At 46.0% G+C, this 23,091-nt stretch overlaps 1 protein-coding gene and 4 non-coding genes across 5 annotated transcripts; all 5 read left to right on the top strand.

Annotated features, from left to right (window-relative positions):
* Positions 1-5,910: 5,910 nt before the first annotated feature.
* LOC123070467 (uncharacterized) lies at positions 5,911-13,397 on the top strand. The gene is made up of 5 exons (XM_044493698.1): positions 5,911-6,369; positions 7,089-7,231; positions 7,651-8,448; positions 9,689-11,065; positions 12,246-13,397. The coding sequence occupies exons 1-5, from the start codon at positions 6,072-6,074 to the stop codon at positions 13,380-13,382; spliced, it is 3,753 nt and encodes a 1,250-aa protein (XP_044349633.1). The 5' UTR covers positions 5,911-6,071; the 3' UTR covers positions 13,383-13,397.
* LOC123073166 (small nucleolar RNA snoR101) lies at positions 8,998-9,060 on the top strand. Its single transcript, XR_006435618.1, has one exon. It is a non-coding gene; the product is annotated as a small nucleolar RNA snoR101 (small nucleolar RNA).
* LOC123073164 (small nucleolar RNA snoR101) lies at positions 9,380-9,443 on the top strand. The gene has a single exon (XR_006435617.1). It is a non-coding gene; the product is annotated as a small nucleolar RNA snoR101 (small nucleolar RNA).
* A 5,817-nt stretch (positions 13,398-19,214) lies between the features above and the next one.
* LOC123073170 (small nucleolar RNA snoR101) lies at positions 19,215-19,277 on the top strand. The gene has a single exon (XR_006435623.1). It is a non-coding gene; the product is annotated as a small nucleolar RNA snoR101 (small nucleolar RNA).
* A 307-nt stretch (positions 19,278-19,584) lies between these two features.
* LOC123073168 (small nucleolar RNA snoR101) lies at positions 19,585-19,648 on the top strand. The gene has a single exon (XR_006435620.1). It is a non-coding gene; the product is annotated as a small nucleolar RNA snoR101 (small nucleolar RNA).
* Positions 19,649-23,091: the final 3,443 nt, after the last annotated feature.

Here is a 23,091-nt window from a genome sequence, read left to right as displayed (position 1 = left end):
CCGGAACCGGGAACACCTTCCCGGTTGATTTCCCCCTTCACCTATAACGTCTAGGACCGCGTTAGAGCACGCTTAGCGCTACGTATCGTCATGTCATGCTTAGTGTTACCTCTGTTTGCTATGTATTTACTGTTTCTTCCCCCTCTTCTCTCCGGTAGACCCCGAGGCCGCTGATGCCCCGGTGATCGACTACGTCGTCGACAACGACCCCTCCTTGCCAGATCAACCAGGCAAGCCCCCCCTTTGATCATCCCGATATCGCCCATTCCTTTCTCTCATGCTTGCATTAGATTTTGCTACTGTTATTGTATGCTCCTATTCTGATGCATAGCCTGCTTTTGTACCTGTTATTGCACCTTACCTGCTTATCCTAAACTGCTTAGTATAGGCTGGTTAGTGATCCATCAGTGACCCCCACCTTGTCCTTGTTGCCCCTGCTTCATCATTGAAGACCCGATCAACGGGATTGAAGACCAGGCCCCGGCACCGCACATCACTTTCCCCTTAGTTGCTCGACACTGCTGGGTTACTATCAAGTGCCGAGGGTGAGACCTCTACAGCACTTCTGATGTTAACCTGTAGTGTAGCTATTCGGTCGTGGTCATCGAGGGTGATTTCCTCCTTAACCACTTCCGATACGGCTCTGTCGTGCAACCCCTCAAGTGTGAACCTCGAGGGTGATTCCTCTACGTTCACCTTGATGATTACATTGAGTGGAACCCACCGGGGGTGATTCCTTGGGTTTTCCTCTTGATGTTTGGACACACGGATACTTGGACTTTACAACTGTTACTTGGAAAGTGATGTGGAGACGGGTTGACCTGGAAGGTGCCCGTGAGATAATTACGAGGCGTGGCCGGGCATTCTTAGCCCTTGCCGCAAGTCCTCGAGACGGGGCAACGGGGTCACCTCTTTCGTGAGTCTCTGCTTGTTACCGCGCGTTCCTAATCCACTACGATTTGGATATTTGATCCGAGGGGCCTCTGGCCTGATAGCACTAACCATCACGTGGGCATAGTATGGGCGTTCTGCGTCGTGTACATCAGCCGAAGCTTAATAGACGTCAGCGACGGAGCGGCGCGCGCCGGGTTGGACTGGTAAGCTCCTGCCTTTTTAGGGAGGTAGCTAGGTCTGCTCACCGGCCGCCCACGCAACGTGCAGGAGTTTCCGGGGAGATGGCCCATGACCCCTGGGGGCATAGGTTTAGTCCGGCGTGCTGACCTCTCTGTTAAGTCTAGGTCGGGTTGCGGCGTATTGTTTGGCCGAGGCCGGGCATGACCCTGGAAAGTGTGTCCGGCCGGAGTTAAGCGAGCGTGGTGGGTAAGTTGGTGCACCCCTGCAGGGAAGAAACAATCTATGCATAGCCTGTCCTACGGTAACGGACACTTGGAGTTGTATCCCGATCGATACAACTAGAACTGGATACTTGTGATGAGAACTGGATGGAGATGAGGATTTGATTGTGATGATAACTGGATAGTATGGCTCTGGGATTACTTTCTCGCAGGGAGTCGAGAAAGGATCTCTGGCCGAGGTTGATAACTTACTACTACTTTACTTTATGCTACTCTACTCCCTCCTGTTGCTGCAAGATGGTGGTTTCCAGAAGATGCTAGTCTTCGATAGGACTAGGCCTTCTCCCTATTCTGGCATTTCTGCAGCCCAGTCCACATATACAGCCTTCCTTTGATAATGTTGCATATGTAGTGTAGATCCTTGCTTGCGAGTACTTTGGATGAGTACTCACGGTTGCTTTGCTTCCCCTTTTCCCCCTTCTTTCTTCTTTCTGGTTGTTGCAACCAGATGGTGGAGTCCAGGAGCCAGATGCCACCTTTGACGACTGCTGCTACCCCGAGGGTGCCTACTACCACGTGACGGACGCCGACGACCAGGAGTAGTTAGGAGGCTCCCAGGCAGGAGGCCTTGCCTTTTCGATCATAGATGCTTTTGTGCTAGCCTTCTTAAGGCAAACTTGTCTAACTCATGTCTGTGCTCAGATATTGTTGCTTCCGCTGACTCTTGTGTTTTCGAGCTTATGTATTCGAGCCCTCGAGGCCCCTGGCTTGTAATATAAAGCTTGTATTATTTTAATTTGTGTCTAGAGTTGTGTTGTGATATCTTCCCGTGAGTCCTTGATCTTGATCGTACACATTTGCGTGTATGATTAGTGTACGATTGAATCGAGGGCGTCACACACTCCGATTGTCGGAGAGGTATCTCTAGGCCCTCTCGGTAATGCACATCACTATAAGCCTTGCAAGCAATGTAACTAATGAGTTAGTTACGAAATGATGCATTACGTAACGAGTAAAGAGACTTGCCGGTAACGAGATTGAACTAGGTATTGAGATACCGACGATCGAATCTCGGGCAAGTAACATACCGATGACAAAGGGAACAACGTATGTTGTTATGCGGTTTGATCGATAAAGATCTTCGTAGAATATGTAGGAGCCAATATGAGCATCCAGGTTCCGCTATTGGTTATTGACCAGAAATAGTTCTAGGTCATGTCTACATAGTTCTCGAACCCGTAGGGTCCACACGCTTAACGTTACGATGACAGATATATTATGAGTTTATAGTTTTTGATGCACCGAAGGTTGTTCAGAGTCCCGGATGTGATCACGGACATGACGAGGAGTCTCGAAATGGTCGAGACATAAAGATTGATATATTGGAAGCCTATATTTGGATATCGGAATCGTTCCGGGTGAAATCGGGATTTTACCGGAGTGTCGGGGGGTTACCGGACCCCCCCGGGGATTAATGGGCCTACATGGGCCCTAAGGGAGAAAGGAGGGCCGGCCAGGGCACGCCGAGCGCCCCCTCCCCCTAGTCCGAATAGGACAAGGAAGCGAGGGGCGGCGCCCCCCTTTCCTCTTTCTCCCTTCCCCCTTCCTTCTCCAACAAGGCAAGAGGGGGGAGTCCTACTCCCGGTGGGAGTAGGACTCCTCCAGGCGCACCCCTAGGGGCCGACCGCACCTCCCCCTCCATCCTTTATATACGGGGGCAGGGCGGCACCCCATGACACACAAGTTGATCTTCGTGATCGTTCCTTAGCCGTGTGCGGTGCCCCCTCCACCATATTCCACCTCGGTCATATCGTAGCGGTGCTTAGGCGAAGCCCTGCGTCGGTAGAACATCATCACCGTCACCACGTCGTCGTGCTGACAGAACTCTTCCCCGACACCCTGCTGGATCGGAGTCCGGGGATCGTCATCGAGCTGAACGTGTGCTGAACTCGAAGGTGCCGTACGTTCGGTACTTGGATCGGTCGGACCGTGAAGACGTACGACTACATCAACCGCGTTGGTCTAACGCTTCCGCTTTCGGTCTACGAGGGTACGTGGACAACACTCTCCCCTCTCGGTTCTATGCATCACCATGATCCTTGCGTGTGCGTAGGAATTTTTTTGAAATTACTACGTTCCCCAACATGAAGATGCTTTCTGGTTCCAACACCAATGGGCGCTAGCTCCAGCGTGTCCCTCACCGGTTGCAGCGGACGCTGATGCCGGTTCCAAGAACGTGCTTCTGGTCCGTATAAAAAAGCGATATTGGCAATTCCATCAAATGGTGACCGTGCTAGTAGCAATCGCGGCGCCGGTTCCAACATTTTGATGGACGCCACCGTTTCACACCATGCGGGGTGTTGTAACCATGCCAGTGCCGGTTTGCTGCATCGCCGTCGTAGCTCTATTAGTGCTTGTTGCAACAAAAAACCAGCATCGACGTCACGCCACCGCGCCGTGGTTCACCCCCAAAAGTTGCAACCGCGTCGATTTGCTGCATCCTCCGCCGCAGCTCCGTTGGTGCTCGCTGTGCCCCCCTCATGGTGGTTAGCCCCCCAAGCTGCAATGCAGCTCCCGCTGGGCGTTGTTGTTGCGGCAACATGCGACAGAGGTTGTGGTGGGGAGAAAGAAAAAGTAGTGGTGGAAAATGGATGGGTGCTGCTCGCGAAGGAAAAGGTTGTTCGAAGCGGTGCATGGACCCACGTGGTGATTGCGGTCGCGGTGAGACCGTCCCAAATATTTTTCTTGTTTGTTTGTACAATTTTTTTCAGATTTTTCTAAAACCTAAAATGTTGAATTTTGGTTTTTTCAAAAAGGCTGAGTTCCAAGATGTCATACTCTGAATGAGGCTGCCCGTAATGGGAGTATCATAAGTAGTATCATGCATGCCAACTAGGAAAATTTGATGATGTGTCATAGAATTAAATGAAAGAGATGACTGAGTATCTAGCATAATCCGTATCATATTAAATGATGTGCTAGTATGTGTGATGCATGACAATAAATGAAGTTCTCTATATCACTAACGTATACAGTACTATGCACTACGAATGTAGTACTTCCTCTATTCCCTTATATAACGCCACAAACTCAAATTACAGGTATCAAAGTAAAATTTAATGACAACTTTGCAAGCCAACTTTTCTTTTTATTAACCGGGATCATTAATATGCCATCCACATGCAAAGAAGGAATAGGAAGGAAGTAGCTGGCTGCCATTATGACTATATGCATGTAAGTATTAAACAAGTTGCTAGTATGAAAAAAGATCATTAATTTTTGTCTCGATTATTGTTGACCGTCTTGTATAGATGCAAAATGTATTTTTGATAGTGACCTTGTATAAGGGAATGGAGGGAGTATCATACATATTCCCTTCGTTCGGATTTTTTTTTGCATGGTAATACGTGTCTCATTCATATCATAAAGAACAAAGTACAAGTCACGTAATAACCGACATGACAAAACTGAAAAGATAGCAGAACATCTCTGAGCTTGACACTAACGCCCGTCAACTGCCTCCGGCACCACCACAGCAGCCACCGAAAAAAAGAATGACGGATCACCTCCTCACCCGAGCTCAACGCGGCTTCATCGCTGATATGCAGCTTTGCGGACCTCCAAGGTGGCTCACCAAAAGTGAAGCCATTGCCGTTGAACGGATCAGGCCGGGGCAACACCCCGGACACGCCATCGAACTCCAGATCTGGCACCCCACCACGACTAAGACGCCGAAGGAGGAAACCATACCTGCCATCCACGAACCACGAACCCAACACATGTTCTGTCTTCCAGATGTCGTCGATGCAGACCACAATCTGCATCCGCTCCTGGACTACCTCCCAAGCTCCACGCCGACGCTGGAGCAAACGTCGTCGCAACGATGGAGCCCGAGGACACAGGTCCGCCACGAGGATGCCGCCGCCGCCACGCTATCCTTGCTTGAACAGACTGATTTCCAGACCCATCCCCAACCATAGGACCGATGGCCTCGTTAGGAAAGGATCCGAAGAATATTTATTCAGTGTCGTCATCGTCGCCGCCGAAGCAAAAACGATGAACAACCTAAAAACCTAGACTACGGATGAGTAAAAACGATCCACACGTGTGGATCCGGCGACCCCCCTCACCACCGACGACCGAAGTTGCCGGCGGAGGGGAGCCGCCGGAGAACGGCGTTGGAAGATCGGCCCCCGGCGGCGGCTAGGGTTGCAGCCGCCGGGTACGAGAGTACAGGAGGCGGTTGGAGGCGCAAGTTGGCACAAACCCCCTTCGTTCGGAATTACTCGCCGAAGAAATGAATGTATTTCAATGTATTTTAGTTGTAGATACGTTCATTTTTGTGACAAGTACTCCCTCCGTTCCTAAATATAAGTCTTTGTAGAGATTTCACTGTGAACCACATACAGATGTATATAGATGCATTTTGAGTGTAGATTTATTCATTTTGTTCCGTATGTAGTCCATAATGAAATATCTACAAAGACTTACATTTACAAACGGAAGAAGTACATTAGTATCGTATCCCCACCGCGACTAGCCTGAACTCTTTCTAGCTAAACAAATCAATTCCGTGTTCGTTATTTATATTCGTAGAGATACGAGGTGCAATTTGCAAAAAGGTAAAACTGGGTCACACCTTTTTCGCTTGTGCACGTCTTTCCATCGAAACCCTAGCGGACGAGCTCTCCATCTAGCTCTACCAATACGGCCCCGCCGCCTCGCTGAGCAGACTCCGAGCGGAGGCGAAGGCGAAGGCAGACGAAACCATCACCAATGGATCTGCAGATCGTGGGACGGCACGCGTTGCTCTTTGACGACGACGCGGCGGCGGAGGTCGTAAACTCCGGCGGCTCCCTCGTCCCCTGGTCCGCCGCCGGCGCGGCCGATCTCCTCCTTGACCGCCACGACGTCCGCCACCTTCTCGACCGCGTCCCTCCTCGTTCAAACCGCGCCTACTCCGTGGCCCTCCTCTCCACCCCCTCTCCCGACGGCGTGTCCGAGGCCGAGCTTGACCGCGAGCGCTTCCTCGACCTCACCGCCGACGTCGGCACCGGAGACGCGTCTCCTTCAGGTATAAACCCCTCTACCCTCTGTGCTTATTGTATATGACACTACTCTCTGGCGCCAACAACTCTTTTTACCATTTTTATGTAATTGGGCGCTGTTAGCGTAAGTCTGCGGACTTTTAGCATTCTGAGAGGGGTCTAGGGAAATGGAACCATCGTATCTTATAGAAGGTTGATGCCAAATAATGTTTTCTTTTCAAATGTCCCCATTTGCTATTTGCCTATGATGTCAGAAGAGAGTTGGTCTGTATGAGCTGAAGTTTGGGTGGCTTAGTTGGAGTAAATGTTGAATTTGATACGCTATGACACTGAGATGCTAAGAATGTAAAATAACTCGGTGGTCTCTTCCTATTGTTTGTCTTCAACAAAGTTATTATTGCATCTGTTGGGTTCCTATAGTAGCTGTACTGTCTACCACGTATATGAGCAACAGTAGTTGGTATAATTTTTTGCAGTTTTACCTAATGAAACTGGCACATGTGGCAAAGGTAGTGGTGCTAGTTGAACTCCTATTATATTTCTTGTCATATTTTTTTGTAAGTTTGCAGGAAGGATGCTTGATTTTATTTGATGAGCATCTTTAATCTGTTCAAAGTAAGGGGCCTTCTCTGATGTCTCCCGAGATGTATCTTTGGATCTGCATTTTTCTTCTCCACTCAATCTTAGTTTCTGTGTCTGGATTGTTATGTAACAATACCCAAACTGGCATCTTTTCTTTCTGCAGGAAACGGGACAGATACTGGGCAGGCCGGTTATAATGCCGTCGCTTTCTCATACGGGGGACCTGCTGGTTCTGATGATCCGAATGATTCAGTCTCTTCTTATCGCCCATCTTTTCCTGTGCCAGAAAGCCTGTTGAATAAGCTGGTGAGTGTGCAAAGCCTACTGTCTGCTCTCATCATATATGCATTCTGTCTTATTATTTTTCCACTTCATACATTGTTATTAATCTTCTTCAGTTGATCCAGCAATAATTGTCCAAGGTGCATATGTTCTTCTAAGGATTAAATGTCTATTTCAGATGGTTGGAGCAGAGATGAAGTTCCTACTAGTGATCCACATTGTTTCCTTACGATCTATCTTGACGTAAGGAATAGGCAGGTGGGATTAGAATGATGTAAATGGTACATATAATAAAAGAAGAGAATACTGCAACGGGATAGCTTTCTTAATTTTACTGTGCTGTACCAGTTCTGTACTACAGTTGTGTTTAAGTCATATGGTTGCGATTTCTGCTCTCATACCATTACTGAGACACTTTTCTTGTCATAATTTCTAATTTGCAGCCTCCCTCCGAGAAGGTGCATCAGATAATTGCAAGAACTGCTCTATTTGTCAGTGAGCATGGGGGACAATCAGAGATTGTGTTAAGGGTGAAGCAGGGAAATAATCCAACATTTGGGTTCTTGATGCCTGACCATCATCTCCACAGCTACTTCCGCTACATTGTTGATCATCCTCAGCTGTTGAAAGATGGCTCTGATGCTGACACCAATAAAGGCAACAAAATTGTTATGGGTGAGAGTGAGATTGCTGCCTCGTCAAGCGGAGCTTTATCATTGCTTGGGGCCGTCTATGAGTCTGGAGATGAGGATGAAGGCGTGCTTCCAGCTAGTTCAAAAGGCAAGGATCCTGGAAATGAAGCTTTGCATGACAATGCCCACAAAGGCTCATCATTCCTTGTACATGACAACGAAGTGAAAAAAGATCAGACAGTAACAATAGAAGCATCCACTTTAGTAAAGGATAAACCTATTTTCACCAAGAAGAACCCAACAATTGCTGGAAACAGCATTGTTGCTGCTCAGCGGGAGAAGGTTAAAGATGCCACGACAGTGTTAACCACTTCTACCAAGTCTGACAACTCTAAATTAGGTGTGTCTGACACAAAAGAAATGATACTGGAACCACCATCCTTTTTGAAGGGCACAATGGAGAAAATAGTCGAGTTTATTCTCAGGAACGGGAAGGAGTTTGAACAAAAGCTCATTGAGCAAGACAGGATGACAGGGAGGTTTCCATTTCTTCTGCCGTCTAATCCATATCACTCTTACTATCTCAAGATGCTTCAGGAAACCCAAGAGGTAATTTGGATCACACTCATCTTTTATTTTTTAGGACGTAATATTTGCATAACTTTCCCTTTCCTGACCTGTTCTATAGAAATCAATTTTTTTAGACATTTGTCAGATAGTTTAGTTGGGCTAAACATTTGCAACTTGTACTCCTTCCCTTCACACCCATATTTTGCGGAGTTCTATTTGACTAAACATTTGTCAGAATTCACACCATTAATCGGTTGTTTCATCATTCATGCTTTGTTTAAACGAGTGAGATGTGAACCAATGGGCATGTTTGCTTAAAAGTTGCAGCCGCCGCCAATGCTGTAATGAAATAAATATAAGCTTTGGTCTAACGTTCTTCAGTTTCTGAGGTTTATTTTTTGTTTCCTTTCTTCTGGATCACTCGCTTTTGTCCGGCTACTGCTGTGTCTTCCATTCTCTGTGACACACTGACACTTAAAGTTTGGACGTCTTGTAGAATGAGTATTAAGTTATTTACCCATGCTTGAACTTCTGATTACCTTTCATGCTAAAATTGCCTGTTTTTTTTCTTTCTTAAGTGCACATGATGTCTTACACTTGATCTCTGAACTTCAGGTAAGTTCATGTGGACACTATATCAATCCTGATGCACAATTTGTTCTTATTTATTCAATTCCAATCGGTACACAGATATTTTATTCAACTGTGTATATTATTTGATTGATGTCATGGTTTTCTTCTTAGTTTGGAAAGTTTTTTAAAATTCTGGTGCACTTCATTTCCTTACACATGTGTTTTCGTAAACTATAAGTTGCGTTGGTCTGATTGTTTCTTCTATATGTGCTGTTTTATGTTTTCTGTCGAATGTATACCATCATCGGGTTTTAGTGAATATTCATCTTATATGCTTATGGCCTGTTTATGCCAAGATTGCTTGTTTCCTTGGTCTTTACTTCCAAGTGCACATGATGTCTTACACTTGATCTCTGAACTTCAGGTAAGTTCTTATGTGGACACTATGAATCACTGATGCACTGCCTTTTTCCTCTTTGTTCATATTTCCAGCCAAGTACTGAAGTATTTGGTTTAACTGTATTGCATCACTACGTTTTCTAGCATTGCCTATAAGCATTGATATATGGTTTTCTTGTTATTTTTGAAGTTTAATACTGGAACTGTTTCTAAATTTCTAAGATACAAGACTTTGTTTGGATATCGTGTCTCGCACCAATGCAAATTGTAACCGCTCTTTACTGTGTTTCCTGAATTTGCTGTGCAGTCCAAGTCCCGTGGTGGTGCTTCAGAGCACAGAGACAGAAGGAGCTCTTCAGAGCGCCAAGACAGGAGGAGTTCTTCAGAGCGCAGAGACAGGAGGAGTTCAGAACGTAAAGACAGAAGGTCCATGGAGCGCAAAGATAGAAGTTCTTCAGACCTCCGAGACAGTGGCCACGACAAGGAAGTAACTAAAAGCAAGGGACGGGGAAGTGCTAACAAGGACTCAAGCACTTCTGATAGAACCTCCGCGGAACCATCACAGAAGCAGCTTTCTGACAAACAAGGGGAGGGGAAGTTCCAGTTGGTCACTGGTGGTGCCAAGAAGGAACTTCCTCGGACGGTCACTGCAGATGAAGCTGCTGCTATTGTTATGGCGGCTACTCGTGGACTGGGGCCTGCCAATCCTCAACCTAACACGCTAAAAGACACGGTTGACATTCGCCATATACAGGGCTCAGGTGCAGTGTCCAAACCTGCTTCAAATAGTGAGCCTGGCATATCAGTCACAAGTAGTGATCAGCTAAAGAAGGAAGGTATTGGAATTATCGATGATGATTGGATCACAAATACAATCGCAAAAGCAGTTGCTGTTGCCGCCTCTAAAGAGGCAGATTCTTCTGAAGCTTCCATGACAAATGAGCAGAAGCTGAAGGCTGAGAGGCTTCGGCGTGCAAAGATGTTCACTTCAATTATTAAGGGTGGTGGCAACAAGAATGATCTGGTGACACAGGAGATAAGTAATGAATCTGCAAGGGCCGCTCCTGCTAATTCGAACCTCCCCGTGCCTCCAGAACCTTTGGCTAGTGAACGGGAAGGTAGCTCTGTGCATTTTGAACGGGAAGGTAGCTCTCTGCGTTTTGAACGGGAAGGTAGCTCTGTGCGTTTCGAACGGGAAGGTTCGAATATGATCAAGCAGGAGAAAGACTCTGATGACGAGCAGAACAGGGCACGCAAGTACAGAAAGCATCATCCAGAATCCGATGAGGACAAACATGATTTGGAGGAGGGAAGTTATAAACACTCAAGGAAGAGGCATCGTTCGGAGCGTTCAAGAGGCCACAGTAAGGATGCACACAAACGTAAGCACAAGCATCACTCCAAGGAAAGGGAGTATAGGGATCATAGCTCTTCGGAAGATGAGCTACGCAGTTCCAAGTCAAGGCATCGACATAGGGACGATCATCACTACGCTGAAGATGACGAGCATAGGAGGCACCGGAGGAGCCATCGCTCTGGTTCCAAAAGGAAACACAAGGATGACGGAGATCTCAATGAGCAAACTCTTGGCCGCGCTGAAGCCTCCCAAAGCACGCCTGAGCACAGGCATGGATCAGAGCAGCCCCCTAGCGACACTGCTCAATCTTCGCAGGCGGCAACTCAGGTCCCAGATGAGCTGAAGGCGAAAATTAGGGCGATGCTATTAGAGACACTGTAATACATTGTGCGATGTGATGTAACACTGTACTATCATGTTCTTTTACATTCGGCGCCTTATTTGTTACAGTCCAGTTCCTTTATTTTGTTCAAGCATTTGTCTTGTTAAAATATCCCATTGTCTGGCACTGTTGTCTGCATTTATAGCGCCTACTTTCCGTCTGCTGGCGCATCCAGAAGCATTATAGCATAGCATGATTAGTGCGAACTTTTTTTTACCGTTTTCAAATGATAGTTCCTCAGTCCCAAAATGTAAGAGTATATTTTTTGACACTACGATAGTTTTGGGCCGGAGGGAGTATATCTTGCTTGAAGTGGTTATATATCTTTGACTCTAGCTGCGAAACAGTACCACTTTTCAGGATTGGAGGACATCAGGAGTAAAGTTAGATTACCAGTTGATGTGAATTTTAACTACTAGAGTTAGTTTCCTGAAGAAAATGTTGCACCGCAACATATTGTTTAGTATACATTCTAGGGAACTATACCTACCAAGGGAGTGTGGGTAGAGCCTCGTGATTTAGGGACTACCAGACATAGTTTCAAGTTGTTACGATCTCAAACGTAGTCTGCTTCTATCTGAACACCATATCCAGCGTGTTTGTTTTGTTCGTATGCTAACGGCACCAGATCGAATACTGATTTTGTTACAACCCGGCACTCGGTATTTATTTTGTGCGATCCTGCAATACAATACAATACCTGAAAAGCTTATTATTTTCCGTTTCAAAAAAAGAAAAGAAAAACGCTTATTATTTAAGCCATTGCTCGATTTGTTGCCAAAGTTTTGCTAGTACAATACCTGCGCTATCGCTAACAACAAGTCAAAACCCTACCAGCGTCCAGCCGTCCAGCGCTACGGCCTACGGGGCATGGTCATGGCGGCGGAACCGGAGGAGCACGACTTTGTCAGCCTCCTCCCGGACGAGATTCTAGGCACCATCATCTCCCTCCTACCCACGGACGACGGCGCGCGCACCACCGCCCTCTCCCGTCGCTGGCGCCACCTCTGGCGCTCCTCCCCGCTCAACCTCGACGACTGCGACATCGTCAGGAATAGGCGCTGGGATTACCTCCTCTCCTGCCCCTCCGACCGGCGCGGCCTCAACGTCAACCGCCTCCGCAAGAGTGAGCGCCAGCTTATCGCCGTCATCTCCAAGATCCTATCCAAGCACCAGGGCTCCATCCGCCGCCTCTCCATCCGCCACGACTACTTCTACATCAGCGACATCCACGACACGCTCGGCGGCTGGCTCACGTCCCCCGCCCTCAGCAACCTCGAGGAGATCCAGATCATCAGCTACAGAGGCCAGTATCCGCTGCCGCTGCCCGTGATCCGCTTCGCGGCGACCGTCCGGGCCGCCACCTTCGACTTCTGCCGCTTCCCCGAGGACGCGCCCCCTGCGCTCATCTTTCGGCAACTCAAAAGGCTCGTCCTCCATGACGTGACCTTCCCCAACGACGACCTCCAAGGCGTGCTCTCCGGCTGCCCTGTGCTCGAGAGCCTTCTGATTGACATTGACGTTAACCGTAGATCTGACATTGTCCGGGTGCTGATCAACTCACCATCTCTCAGGATCATCGAGAATGGCTACAGAGTTCAAGTTGTCATCCAGAATGCCCCTCGGCTGGAAAGACTCATCACATCTCGGGACTTTCGTGGTTCCTCCTACACTTGTTACACCCCGATGTTCTTCTGGGTACCCCACGCACGGAAATTGGAGATCTTGGACTCATTCAGAAGATTCAGAAAAGTGGTTCTGGAAAGCTTCAGAACAACTATGCGCGACGTGAGGGTTTTGATTCTCAAGGCTTGTAAACCTGATCTCGATGATGTTATCGACTTGCTGAGATGCTTCCCATACCTGACGAAACTGTACATCACGTCTTCTCTGCGTAAGTGTGACAAAAATTATGGACACGGTTATAACCCGCAAGATCCTATCACATGCCTTGAGCTCCATCTCACAGAGGTGGTGCTCAAGCGCTACGAGGGCAAGCAGCCGGATGTGAATTTTGCCAAGTTCTTTGTGGCGAATGCTAAAGTGCTCGTGTCAATGAAGTTTGGTGTCCACGACAGTTGCAACGATAAATGGATAGCTAATCAGCACCAACTCCTATGTCTGGATAGTAGGGCTTCTCGAGATGCTCCAATTGATTTTAGATCTGATCTTACTTGTGATGATTTTGTTTGCTATGATGTTCTCTCCGTGCCTGATCCCTTGGGTATCAGAAAGTCTTGTGAATATTGTCCACGAGGCTGACCAGGTTGCTGACCTTGTATTAGATTGTCTTGCTCGTCCTATTTTGGTGCAAACATGCCTATCGTGTGTAATTTTTTAAATCTTCTATTAGTGCAGCTATTGTGTCCTTCCATATCTCTTCATCGAATAAAGAAGCTAATTTTAAGATAATGTTTAATTTTTTGAATCTTCTTTTAGTGCAACTATTGTGTCCTTCTGTTCATCAAATAAAGAAGCTAATTTTAAGATAATGCAGTTCCATGAGTTTGCCTCTTTGATACCAGGGCATCCCCAATAATCATAAAGTGTCTTGCTAATACTCCATGTGTTCCATGTCAGTCTCCCTGATATTATAGCGCGTCTGTTAGGAGCTAGGGTTTCGCCGGTTCTAGGACAGAGATTGTAGGGGAAAGATGGAGGATGACGAGGTCGAGGGGGTGGCTGGGCGCCGTCCTTGCGTGATGGAGAAGAGGCGGCGGCGGAGCAAGAGGCAGCTAGGGTTAGGTCTCCCGGCTCCCTAAGGGAAGCCGAGCAAATACTGATTGCTTCTTGCTTGATTAGATTGATACATCTCCTCTTCTGGTCTCCCGCCCCTTGTTGATAAGATCGGGATAAAAAACTGCCCTCCCGAGTCGCCCCCGCGAGGCGACCGGGAGGCACCCCCAAATCCCCCCCGGCAGGCTTCCCGTTTCCCGTCCCTTCCCTCGCCGCCGCCACAGGGCGCGACCGGGCGAAGCCCGGCCGGTGCCGGCGGCGGCGGGGCCCCCTTTGCCTCCTCATGCAGCAGTTCTTCGCGGGCGGACGTGGCTGCTCCGAGGTGTGGTGCGGCGGCGATGGGGCATCACAGCGCGTCTCACGCCGGCGGTTCGAGGCGGCGGCAGATTGGCCGCGCGGTAGGCTATGGATGGCGGCGCATCGACGACCTCACTTCCCCGTGGCAGGAGGTCTCGCGATCTGGTGCGTTGCGGCCGCCAAGGACGGCGGCGGCGTGACCGGATCGGTTCGCGACGGCGCGGCCGGATCTATGCCCATGCGTGGGCCTTGATCGCTGGTCTGCCGTCGGCACGGTGGTGGGTGCGACTCGTCGGCAGCTGGGCAGATCCACGTGATTCTACCCTTGTCTGGTCCTTGACAGCGCGGGCAACTCCGGGGGGAAACCCCAGATCTCCTTGGGATCGAACGATGGCGGTGCTTTTGCGTCGTAGTCCCTCTTTAGGGCATTGTTTTGGAGTTTGCTCTGGTTGAAGGGACCATCGACGTCGGCGGTGCACGTCTGGTGGAGCAACTGCCGATGAAAATCGCGCCGACTACGGTCATGGCGGACGATGGCGGCGTCTTGGATGTCGTTCCCTTGTCGAGGCATCGTCATTGTAGTCTGCGTCATCAGGCTCGGGATGCTACGGGGGAAACCCTAGATCTGGGTCTTCCGGATCGGACGATGATGGCGTTTTATCGCTTTCCCTCCTGAGGGCATCGTTTTGGAGTAAGTGCTGGCTGGGGGGATGGTGGAGCGGTGCTTCATCTCACACATTGATGGCGACGGATATCGGCGGCATGGCGCTGTGGAGGCTCGGCGTCCGATGCACAGAGATGGACTCACGCAGGAGGAGGTTGTTGTCCGGCGTCATGGTGACATCGATGGCAGAGTGGCCAGACAAGGTAGAAGCCTCAATATGATCTGAAGACGGACCTGTGGAAGATGGCGGCGACGACACACGAGTGCGTCTGACCGGATTGTGCCCCAGACCCGGTATGTGGCTCGGCTGGGGCTTCCGATTGAGTTTCGGCTTCCGGCTTTTGATGTTAGGCTTAGATGAGTGGTTTGGGTAGTGACCCAACTAGCACCCCTTCATCATTTTGGATAGGAGTAGTGGCATATGCTGCCAAGATGGTGGATTCAGGCACATTGTTGTAATACTTTGTAAGGTCCTCAAGAATAATCAATAAAATGGTCGTATGCATCTTCCAGATGCAGAGGCCGGGGGTCATCCTCCTTTTAAAAAAAATACATCTCCTCTCCTTATATAAAGAGGTTTACTTGACTCCTAGCAAACGACCCTAATAATGATAAGATAATTGGGCTAAGCCCCTAATAACGATAAGATAACTTGGGCCACAGCCCACTGGGCTAAGCCCCTAATATGCTGGTCATACCAGCATCCCAAATGATCGAGTACATAATTGTTCTAAACATCCATGTTGGAGAGAGATACCACATCAGAAAGGATGCTATCATGGAAGAGATTGAGCTAGTTTCATATGTCCTTTGGTAGTAGGTGCATTGGACCCGACACTAAATTTCACAAATCTGGAAAGGGTATATTAAGTACCTTCTGCTAGCTAACCCTTGTCAACTGAAAGTTGTTGATTATGCACTGTCGGCCTGTCACGTGAACATGCAGGCTGCTTTGGCTTTGCAAACAAACATAAACGGACATGGAGTTTGTTGTAAAAGGAGTCTCAATGTCTCATGATGTCTTGATAACAGCTATGGAAAGTAGATGAAGAACAAGTTTGTGAATGTGTGATAATATTTCTTTGGTATTTGCATTCACACGGTTGCCGCCTTCGCATACCCACCATTGGTGGAGAGTGTATCCTGTGCAGCAAGAGTTGTTGTGCTACCGGTACACCAAACATCAAAACTTATGTTATGACTTCTAAAAACAATTAAGTATATTATGACTTGTACCACGTTATGTGTAACATACATTAGATCATCATTGCATATCATATTTTGTTGCATTTTGGCTTGTCCTAGAAATTCTACGCAATTCAAGGACCCACGGAGAGAGTTGGGGAATTTGTTATTTTCACATTTGAGTTTTCTCAAATTTTGAAAAGAGGATCGTTTGATTTTAATTATTTTCTCTTTGAATATTTCTTTTATAAAAATAAAAGAGAGGGGATAAAATGACTTTCCCAAAATAAAGAAACATTAGAGATTTAATATAAAAATCAAATAGAATTTTTGTTCGGAGTTTTATCGCTATTTTATTTGAATTAGGAAAAATATGCATTTCTCAAAATTTCATTATAGGCCCAAATAAATGTTCACTTTCTCAGCTATATTTTTAGAGGACGGAAAAAATTTATTTCAGAATTTTTGGAGTCCGTTTAGTATTTCTTTTCTTCGTTTTTTTGCGCGGAATGATTTTTTTTAAAAAAATCAACCGACCTAACCGGGCCGTGCCCGAGCCGGACACTAGCCCGGCCGACCTTTATAAGGGGCCGAGGCCACCCCAGCCGCCTGCCTCGAAACCCTAGCCGCCGCCGCCGTCGCCTCGCCGCCGACCCCGCCGTCATGGCCGGACGCCGCCATCGCCGGAGTTGACCGCCGCCGCCGCCGTCGTCACGAACGCCGAGGTAGCCATCGTTTTTTTAAAACCGTTCGGTTTTATTTTGAAAACCTAGATGCGTTTTTTTTCAGATCGTTTTTTTCGGTTTAGTTATTTAGCGAACGCCCGTTTGTACGTTCCTTTTAACGAACGGTTTTCATCGTTTTGCCGCAGACAGTTCGTTCGTTAGCCTGTTCGTCAGTTCTCTTTTTCCAGGGTTTTTTCGTGATATTTTTCGATCGTGATTTCTGCCCTGTTTTTCGTTTTAGTATAACTTTTTCCTCGTTTATCAGAATCGGGCGATTCAAGCACCTAGAATTTCGTCTCGAAGCCCTCTTCTGTTTAACCAACTTAAACAAGTTTTTACTGCTGTAAAATTTGACTTAAGTCCAGATTAGTAAACGGAGCTTGTTTCTTTTGCAGTTTGAGTTTTGTTGCTTCGTTTGATTCGATTCTTTTTGCAAACCGGAGTTGTTAAGTTGAACTTTCTGGTTAGATATCTTATTTGAGTTTTACCCGTGCTTCCAGTTGAGTGCTTATTGTATGCTTGTTTGTTTGCGATAGAGTACCGGAGTGCGAAGCGTGCTACTATGAGTCTCTAGGTTTTACGGATCATCAGCAAGGCAAGTAACACTTTGATCCATACCTCTTTACTATCCAGTTTTATTGCATTAGATCAATCCTCAAACAATTGCATGGTTAGGATCTGATTAATATGTGGGTTTGGGAAGTAGTTGAGGTAGTACCTATTACCTGTTTATTATCAAACCCTTAGGAGTTAGTTCTACGTTGCTTATATTGCTATGCTATGCTAGTAGACGTGGATTGGGTTTGAGTGAATTCATGACAGATGTGAAATTGTTAATTATGGTTCAACTTAAGGTGGCTACTTAAATACACATCTGGGTGGATTGAGGCACCTAGGGAACCTAGTGTTACCTGTATTTTTGGAAATCCCGGGGTACCGTGTGATTTTCTTATGGACCACCACCCAGACTCAAAGGGATCATAAGATTATTCATGCTAGAAACTTCCATGTGCAGCCACAAGCTATTATGGCTCTAGCATAGTTGATTAAGTCGTGTGAACTCTTACAGTGGTAGACTAGCAGATGTAGGGGATGTAGGTGGTACTGTCTACCCATCGTAAGGTGCTAATACTTCTGAAAGACTGTGTCTCGGTCATCCGTTTCTCAAACACCATGTAGTGTGAGAAATTCAACGGAGGAGATCGAGTCTTGTGGGAAAAAGTGCGCAAACCTCTGCAGAGTGTACAAACTAATCATGGTTAGCCGTGTCCCCGGTTATGGACATCTTGAGTATCTGTTCTTGGATTATCATGTGGATCTCATCACTCTTAATATAATTTGATTGGGTTAATGTTGATGCTTAATTGGGATTGAGTTGGGTGAATCTTCTCAATGTTTAACAACCACCATGATAGTTAAATATAATTTATTCCTTTGTTGTAGAGAAAAATTGGTTTTATGCAAAACTGTAACCATAGAGCTTTCCACCAGCCATATATGCATATAGTGATAGCATTATTCTGTTCATTACTCTCTATGTGTTACCTTGCAGCATATTCCATGTGCTGACCCGTTTTCGGGCTGCAACATTCATGTTGCAGACTTTTCAGACGACGAGTAAGGTGCCTTAGGTCGTGATCTTTCACTTAGTGATGCCGTTGGAGTTGATGGACTCACTTTATCTTCCAAGCCTTCCGCTGTTATCGTTGTTAGATGGTCTTAAGCCATATTTATTGTAATAAGTTCTCTTTTGAGACATTCGATGTAATAAGTGTGTGATTGCTACTCTGTTATAAATCCTTCAAGTACTGTGTGTGTCAGCATTACCGATCCAGGGGTGACACTGATGCACAGAGATCAGACTGTTTGAGGTCTGGTCGCTACATTGTGTTTCTGGGAGAGCAAACTTATGGTGGCCGTGCACCTCGGTGCTCTGAATCACAATCGTGCAACCTGGCATTGGGATAGTACTGTACCAGCTCATTGTCCCAGTTAGCTCCTCGTAGGCATAGGTGGTAGGCAGCATAGGTGTAGTTGTTTGATATTGTACAGTCGAATAGAGCAAGTTGTTTGCACATCTTGATGTGACCAAAGAATTCATATCTTTTTTACTTGTACCATGCTACATTTCTAAGAGAGCGAACTTATGGTGGCCGACCACCTCGGTGTTCTGTTAGTTACTAAACATTTGTCAGAATTCACACCATTAATTGGTCATTTCATCATTCATGCTTTGTTTAAATGAGTTAGTTGTGAACCACTGGGCATGTTCACTTAAAGTTGCAGCAGCCACCAATGCTATAATAACTTAATATAAGCTTTGGTCTAATGTTCTTCACTTTATGAGGTTTATTTTTTGTTTCCTTTGTTCTTCTAGATCACTCGCTTTTGTCTGGCTAATGTATTAACTTATTTACCCATGCTTGGACTTCTGAATACTTTTCATGCTAAAATTGCTTGTTTTTTTATTTCTTAAGTGCACATGATGTCTTACACTTGATCTCTGAACTTCAGGTAAGTTCGTGTCGACATTATATCAGTCCTGATGCACAGTTTATTCTTATTTATTCAATTCCAATCGATACAATTCTCTTCAATTGTATATATGATTTGATTGATGTCATGGTTTTCTTCTTAGTTTGGAAAGTTTTTTAAAATTCTGGCTCATTTTCCTTATATAAGTGTTTTTGTAAACTATAAGTTGCTTTAGTCTGATTGTTCCTTTATATGTGTTGTTCTATATTTTCTGTTGAATGTATACCATCGGGCTTTAATGAATATTCATCTTATATGCTTATGGCCTGTTTTTGCCAAGATTGCTTTTTCTCTTTGATCTTAATTTTCAAGTGCACATGATGTCTTACACTTGATCTCTGAACTTGAGGTAAGTTCTTATGTGGACAATATGAATCACGGATGCACTGCCTTTTCCCTTTTTATTCATATTTCCAGCCAAGTACTGAAGTATTTGGTTTAACTGTATTGCATCACTATGTTTTCTGGCATTTCCTATATGCGTTGATTTATTGTTTTCTTGTTACTTTGGATAGTCTAATACTGGAATTGTTTCTAAATTTCTAAGGTGCCATATTCTGTTTTGATATCGTGGCTCTGGTACCAACGCAAATTGTAACCGCACTCTACTGTGTTTGCTGAATTTTCTGTGCAGTCCAAATCCCGTGGTGGTTCTTCAGATCACAAAGACAGAAGGTGCTCTTCAGAGCGCAGAGACATGAGGAGTTCAGAACGGAAAGACAGAAGGTCTATGGAGCGCAAAGATAGCAGTTCTTCAGACCTCCAAGACGGTGACCATGACAAGGGTCGGGGAGGTGCTAACAAGGACTCAAGTACTTCTGATAGAAGCTCTGCAGAAGCATCACAGAGGCAGCTTTCTGACAAACAAGCAACTCAGGTCCCAGATGAGTTGAAGGTGAAAATTAGGGCGATGCTATTAGAGACACTGTAATACACTGCGCGATGTGATATACCAGCACTGTACTATCATGTTCCATTCAGCGTTTTATTTGTTACAATCCAGTTCCTTCTTTGTTGTTAAAATGTATCTCATTGTCTGGCACTGTGGTCGGCATTTATTTATAGCTGCTATACTTAACGCACACAAGCATATAGCATAGCATGATTACTGCTGATCTTTTAACTGATTCCAAATGATTTATCTTACTTGAAGCGGTCCATATATATCTTTGACTCTTTAGTTGCAAACTTCGGATGGTGTCAATTTTTTTCATCACTTTATTAAGGATATAAAAAGATCCAAAGGGGTAGATCCAGTTAATCTCGGCCATCAAATCATGTCAATCCAACAACCTAGACTGCTTCAATGTCGAGTGCTCAACACGTTTAGCATGCAGTTAATTTCATGCCAAATATAGTGCTAATCACATAATAACTCGTAAATAATATCCTACTCCCTCCGTTCCGAAATATTTGTCTTTCTAGGCATTTCAAATGGACACAACATACAGATGTATGTAGACATATTTTAGAGTGTAGATTCACTCGTTTTGTTTCGTATGTAGTCACTTAGTGAAATCTCTAGAAAGACAAATATTTGGGAACGGAGGGAGTACTTAGTATCCGCATGTACTTAATATAATTCCAAATTAACGTGCATTGCATGTACACATTGACTAGTCACTTTAAGGATTGAAGGACATCAGGAGTAATTTTTTTTTTGCGGGTGAGTGAAGTTTGATGATCAGTTGATGTGAATCCAGTGTGCTTGTGGGTGCAGATTGGTTACTTGAACCACTCGACCAAGTTTCCTGAAGAAAATGTTGCACCGTTAACAATGTTAGCCGAGGGGGACGGAGCCTGCGTTCTATCTTGTCGATCTTCCTAAAGAACAGGGACATCAAATTTTACTTGGAAAGCATTTTCACTTGCCGGAAAATTAGGGACTACTACCAGACATAGTTTTAAGTTGTTACAAACTTACGATCTTAAACGTAGTTATCCTAAAAAAAGCGTTGTTAGAGAAACCCAGCATGTTTGTTTTGGTGGTAAGCTAACGACCAAACCTGGGCGCCCAAGTCCATCGCGTGCCAATAAACTTCACCATCAATAATTAAAAAAAACACTGACCATAATAAATCCATATGATGGAAAATCTACAACCCCTGAGCTACAACAACTCAAAACCCTACCAGCTTCCAGCGCTACCGGGGAGTTAATTGCACGGAACTACCACAGTTCGGCACGTTGTAACGAGTCAGTATCATTAGTCACTTTTTTTGCCATGCAGTACCAACTCTAGGCCTAAGTGTTGTATAACGGTCTGACAGCTGTATAAGCGTGTATTGACCACGTATCTGACCTAAAGGGCCTACTGGTCAGGTGCCACCGTGTCTTACCCGCGCGCACCCGCTCGGTAAGTTTCGCATTCGTCTCGGTCGCTCCATGTAGCCTGGTCCGGTCGAACCCGTACGCAGCCAGCCGCACTCGACACTCCACTCTGTCCCTCTCCTCGCCGCATCGCCCCCGTCTTTCCAGCCGCCGCCGCCGCCGCTCGCCGCGCAGACCGCCGCGTCTGCCCCCGCCGCGCCATGGTCTTCGAGGATGAGAGCAGCGACGACTTGTCCAGCCTGCAGATCTCCTCCTCCTCCGACGGGATGCATTATCAGGTCAGTGGTAGAGCTAGGATTAGGGTTAGGTGATTTGGTGATTTGGGGATTTCATGATCTGGTTTTCTGATTTGAGTATTTGCTCCCTATAGATTCCTGCTAGCATTGAAGACCAAGACTACAATGGCTTGGAGAAGGCACCAAAGGGGCTCTGCGTGGAGCATTGGCTGCCAACTGAGCGCCGTGTAGCTTTTGAATCATTTCAGACTGGCAGGAGGTTTCTAGTTTGTGCTCAGCCTGTAAGTTTGATGCTCTCTCATGTTCACTGTAATATAGTTACTACTACTGATGATGAAGCATATTGTTTTTACCATTTAGTAGTTATGATGCTTATAGTACTGATGGTCACTGCAATAGTTTAGTTGGCTATGTTCACTGTAATATATATAAGTTTCATGCTTATGTTGACTGTAATATTTATATGGGCAGCAACTTAGTTGGTAGTGGAGAAGCTCATAATTTAGTTAGTTATTAGTACTGAAGCTCACAACAACATGTTGTGTAGGCATGTGCTGTTAGTTGATTGAGGCAGTGTAGATGCTAATAGTTTAATTGAGGCAGTATAGGTTGCAGTAGAAGTAGCATTGTTTGGTTGGCCACATGTATAGGTTGTACTTTTTATGTTGTTAGTTGATTTTTTAAAAGTGGTAATTCTTCAGAGAGTAACAATATAATTGTTTGCTATATTGCAGGAAGCTGTCAAATTTCCTTGCTTGGGTTGACCTAGAGTGGCCTCCCACAATGCAAAATGCATTGTTGAAGCTTTGGGAAATGTTTGAAGACAGCAAGACTGCTAGGAGGAAGGATAACCTGGAAAGTTCACTTACTATCCACCAGCTTAAAGAAGAGAAAAGGAATCTGGATGCCAACTATGACAAACTAGTTGAAGATGTCCATCAACTTCTCAATGCCCAGGAGGACATGGTGTTGGATTTAAGTTATGTGCAGGCTAAGGAGAAGAAAGCTGAGGCGGCTACTACATCAGTTGTGGCTGCCATGAAGAATGAGATGGAGAAGAAAGAAGCAGAGAACTTCAAGATGCAAGAGAAGTACAAAGTGTTGATGAACCTGGTAGAAGCTCAAGGCAGTGTCATTAGGAACCTGAAGATGAATCATTTGAAAGAGAAGGAAAAGCTAGCTGAAGGCAACAACAATTTAAAGATTCAGGTTGATGAGCTCACCCAGTCTGTGAAAAAACTCACAAAAGAGAATGTGCAGTT

Source organism: Triticum aestivum, chromosome 3B (assembly GCF_018294505.1).
Source record: "Triticum aestivum cultivar Chinese Spring chromosome 3B, IWGSC CS RefSeq v2.1, whole genome shotgun sequence".
NCBI classification, from domain to species: Eukaryota; Viridiplantae; Streptophyta; class Magnoliopsida; order Poales; family Poaceae; genus Triticum; species Triticum aestivum.
The sequence above is the reverse complement of the archived record's forward strand: the minus strand, read 5'-3'. Positions and strand labels throughout refer to the sequence as shown.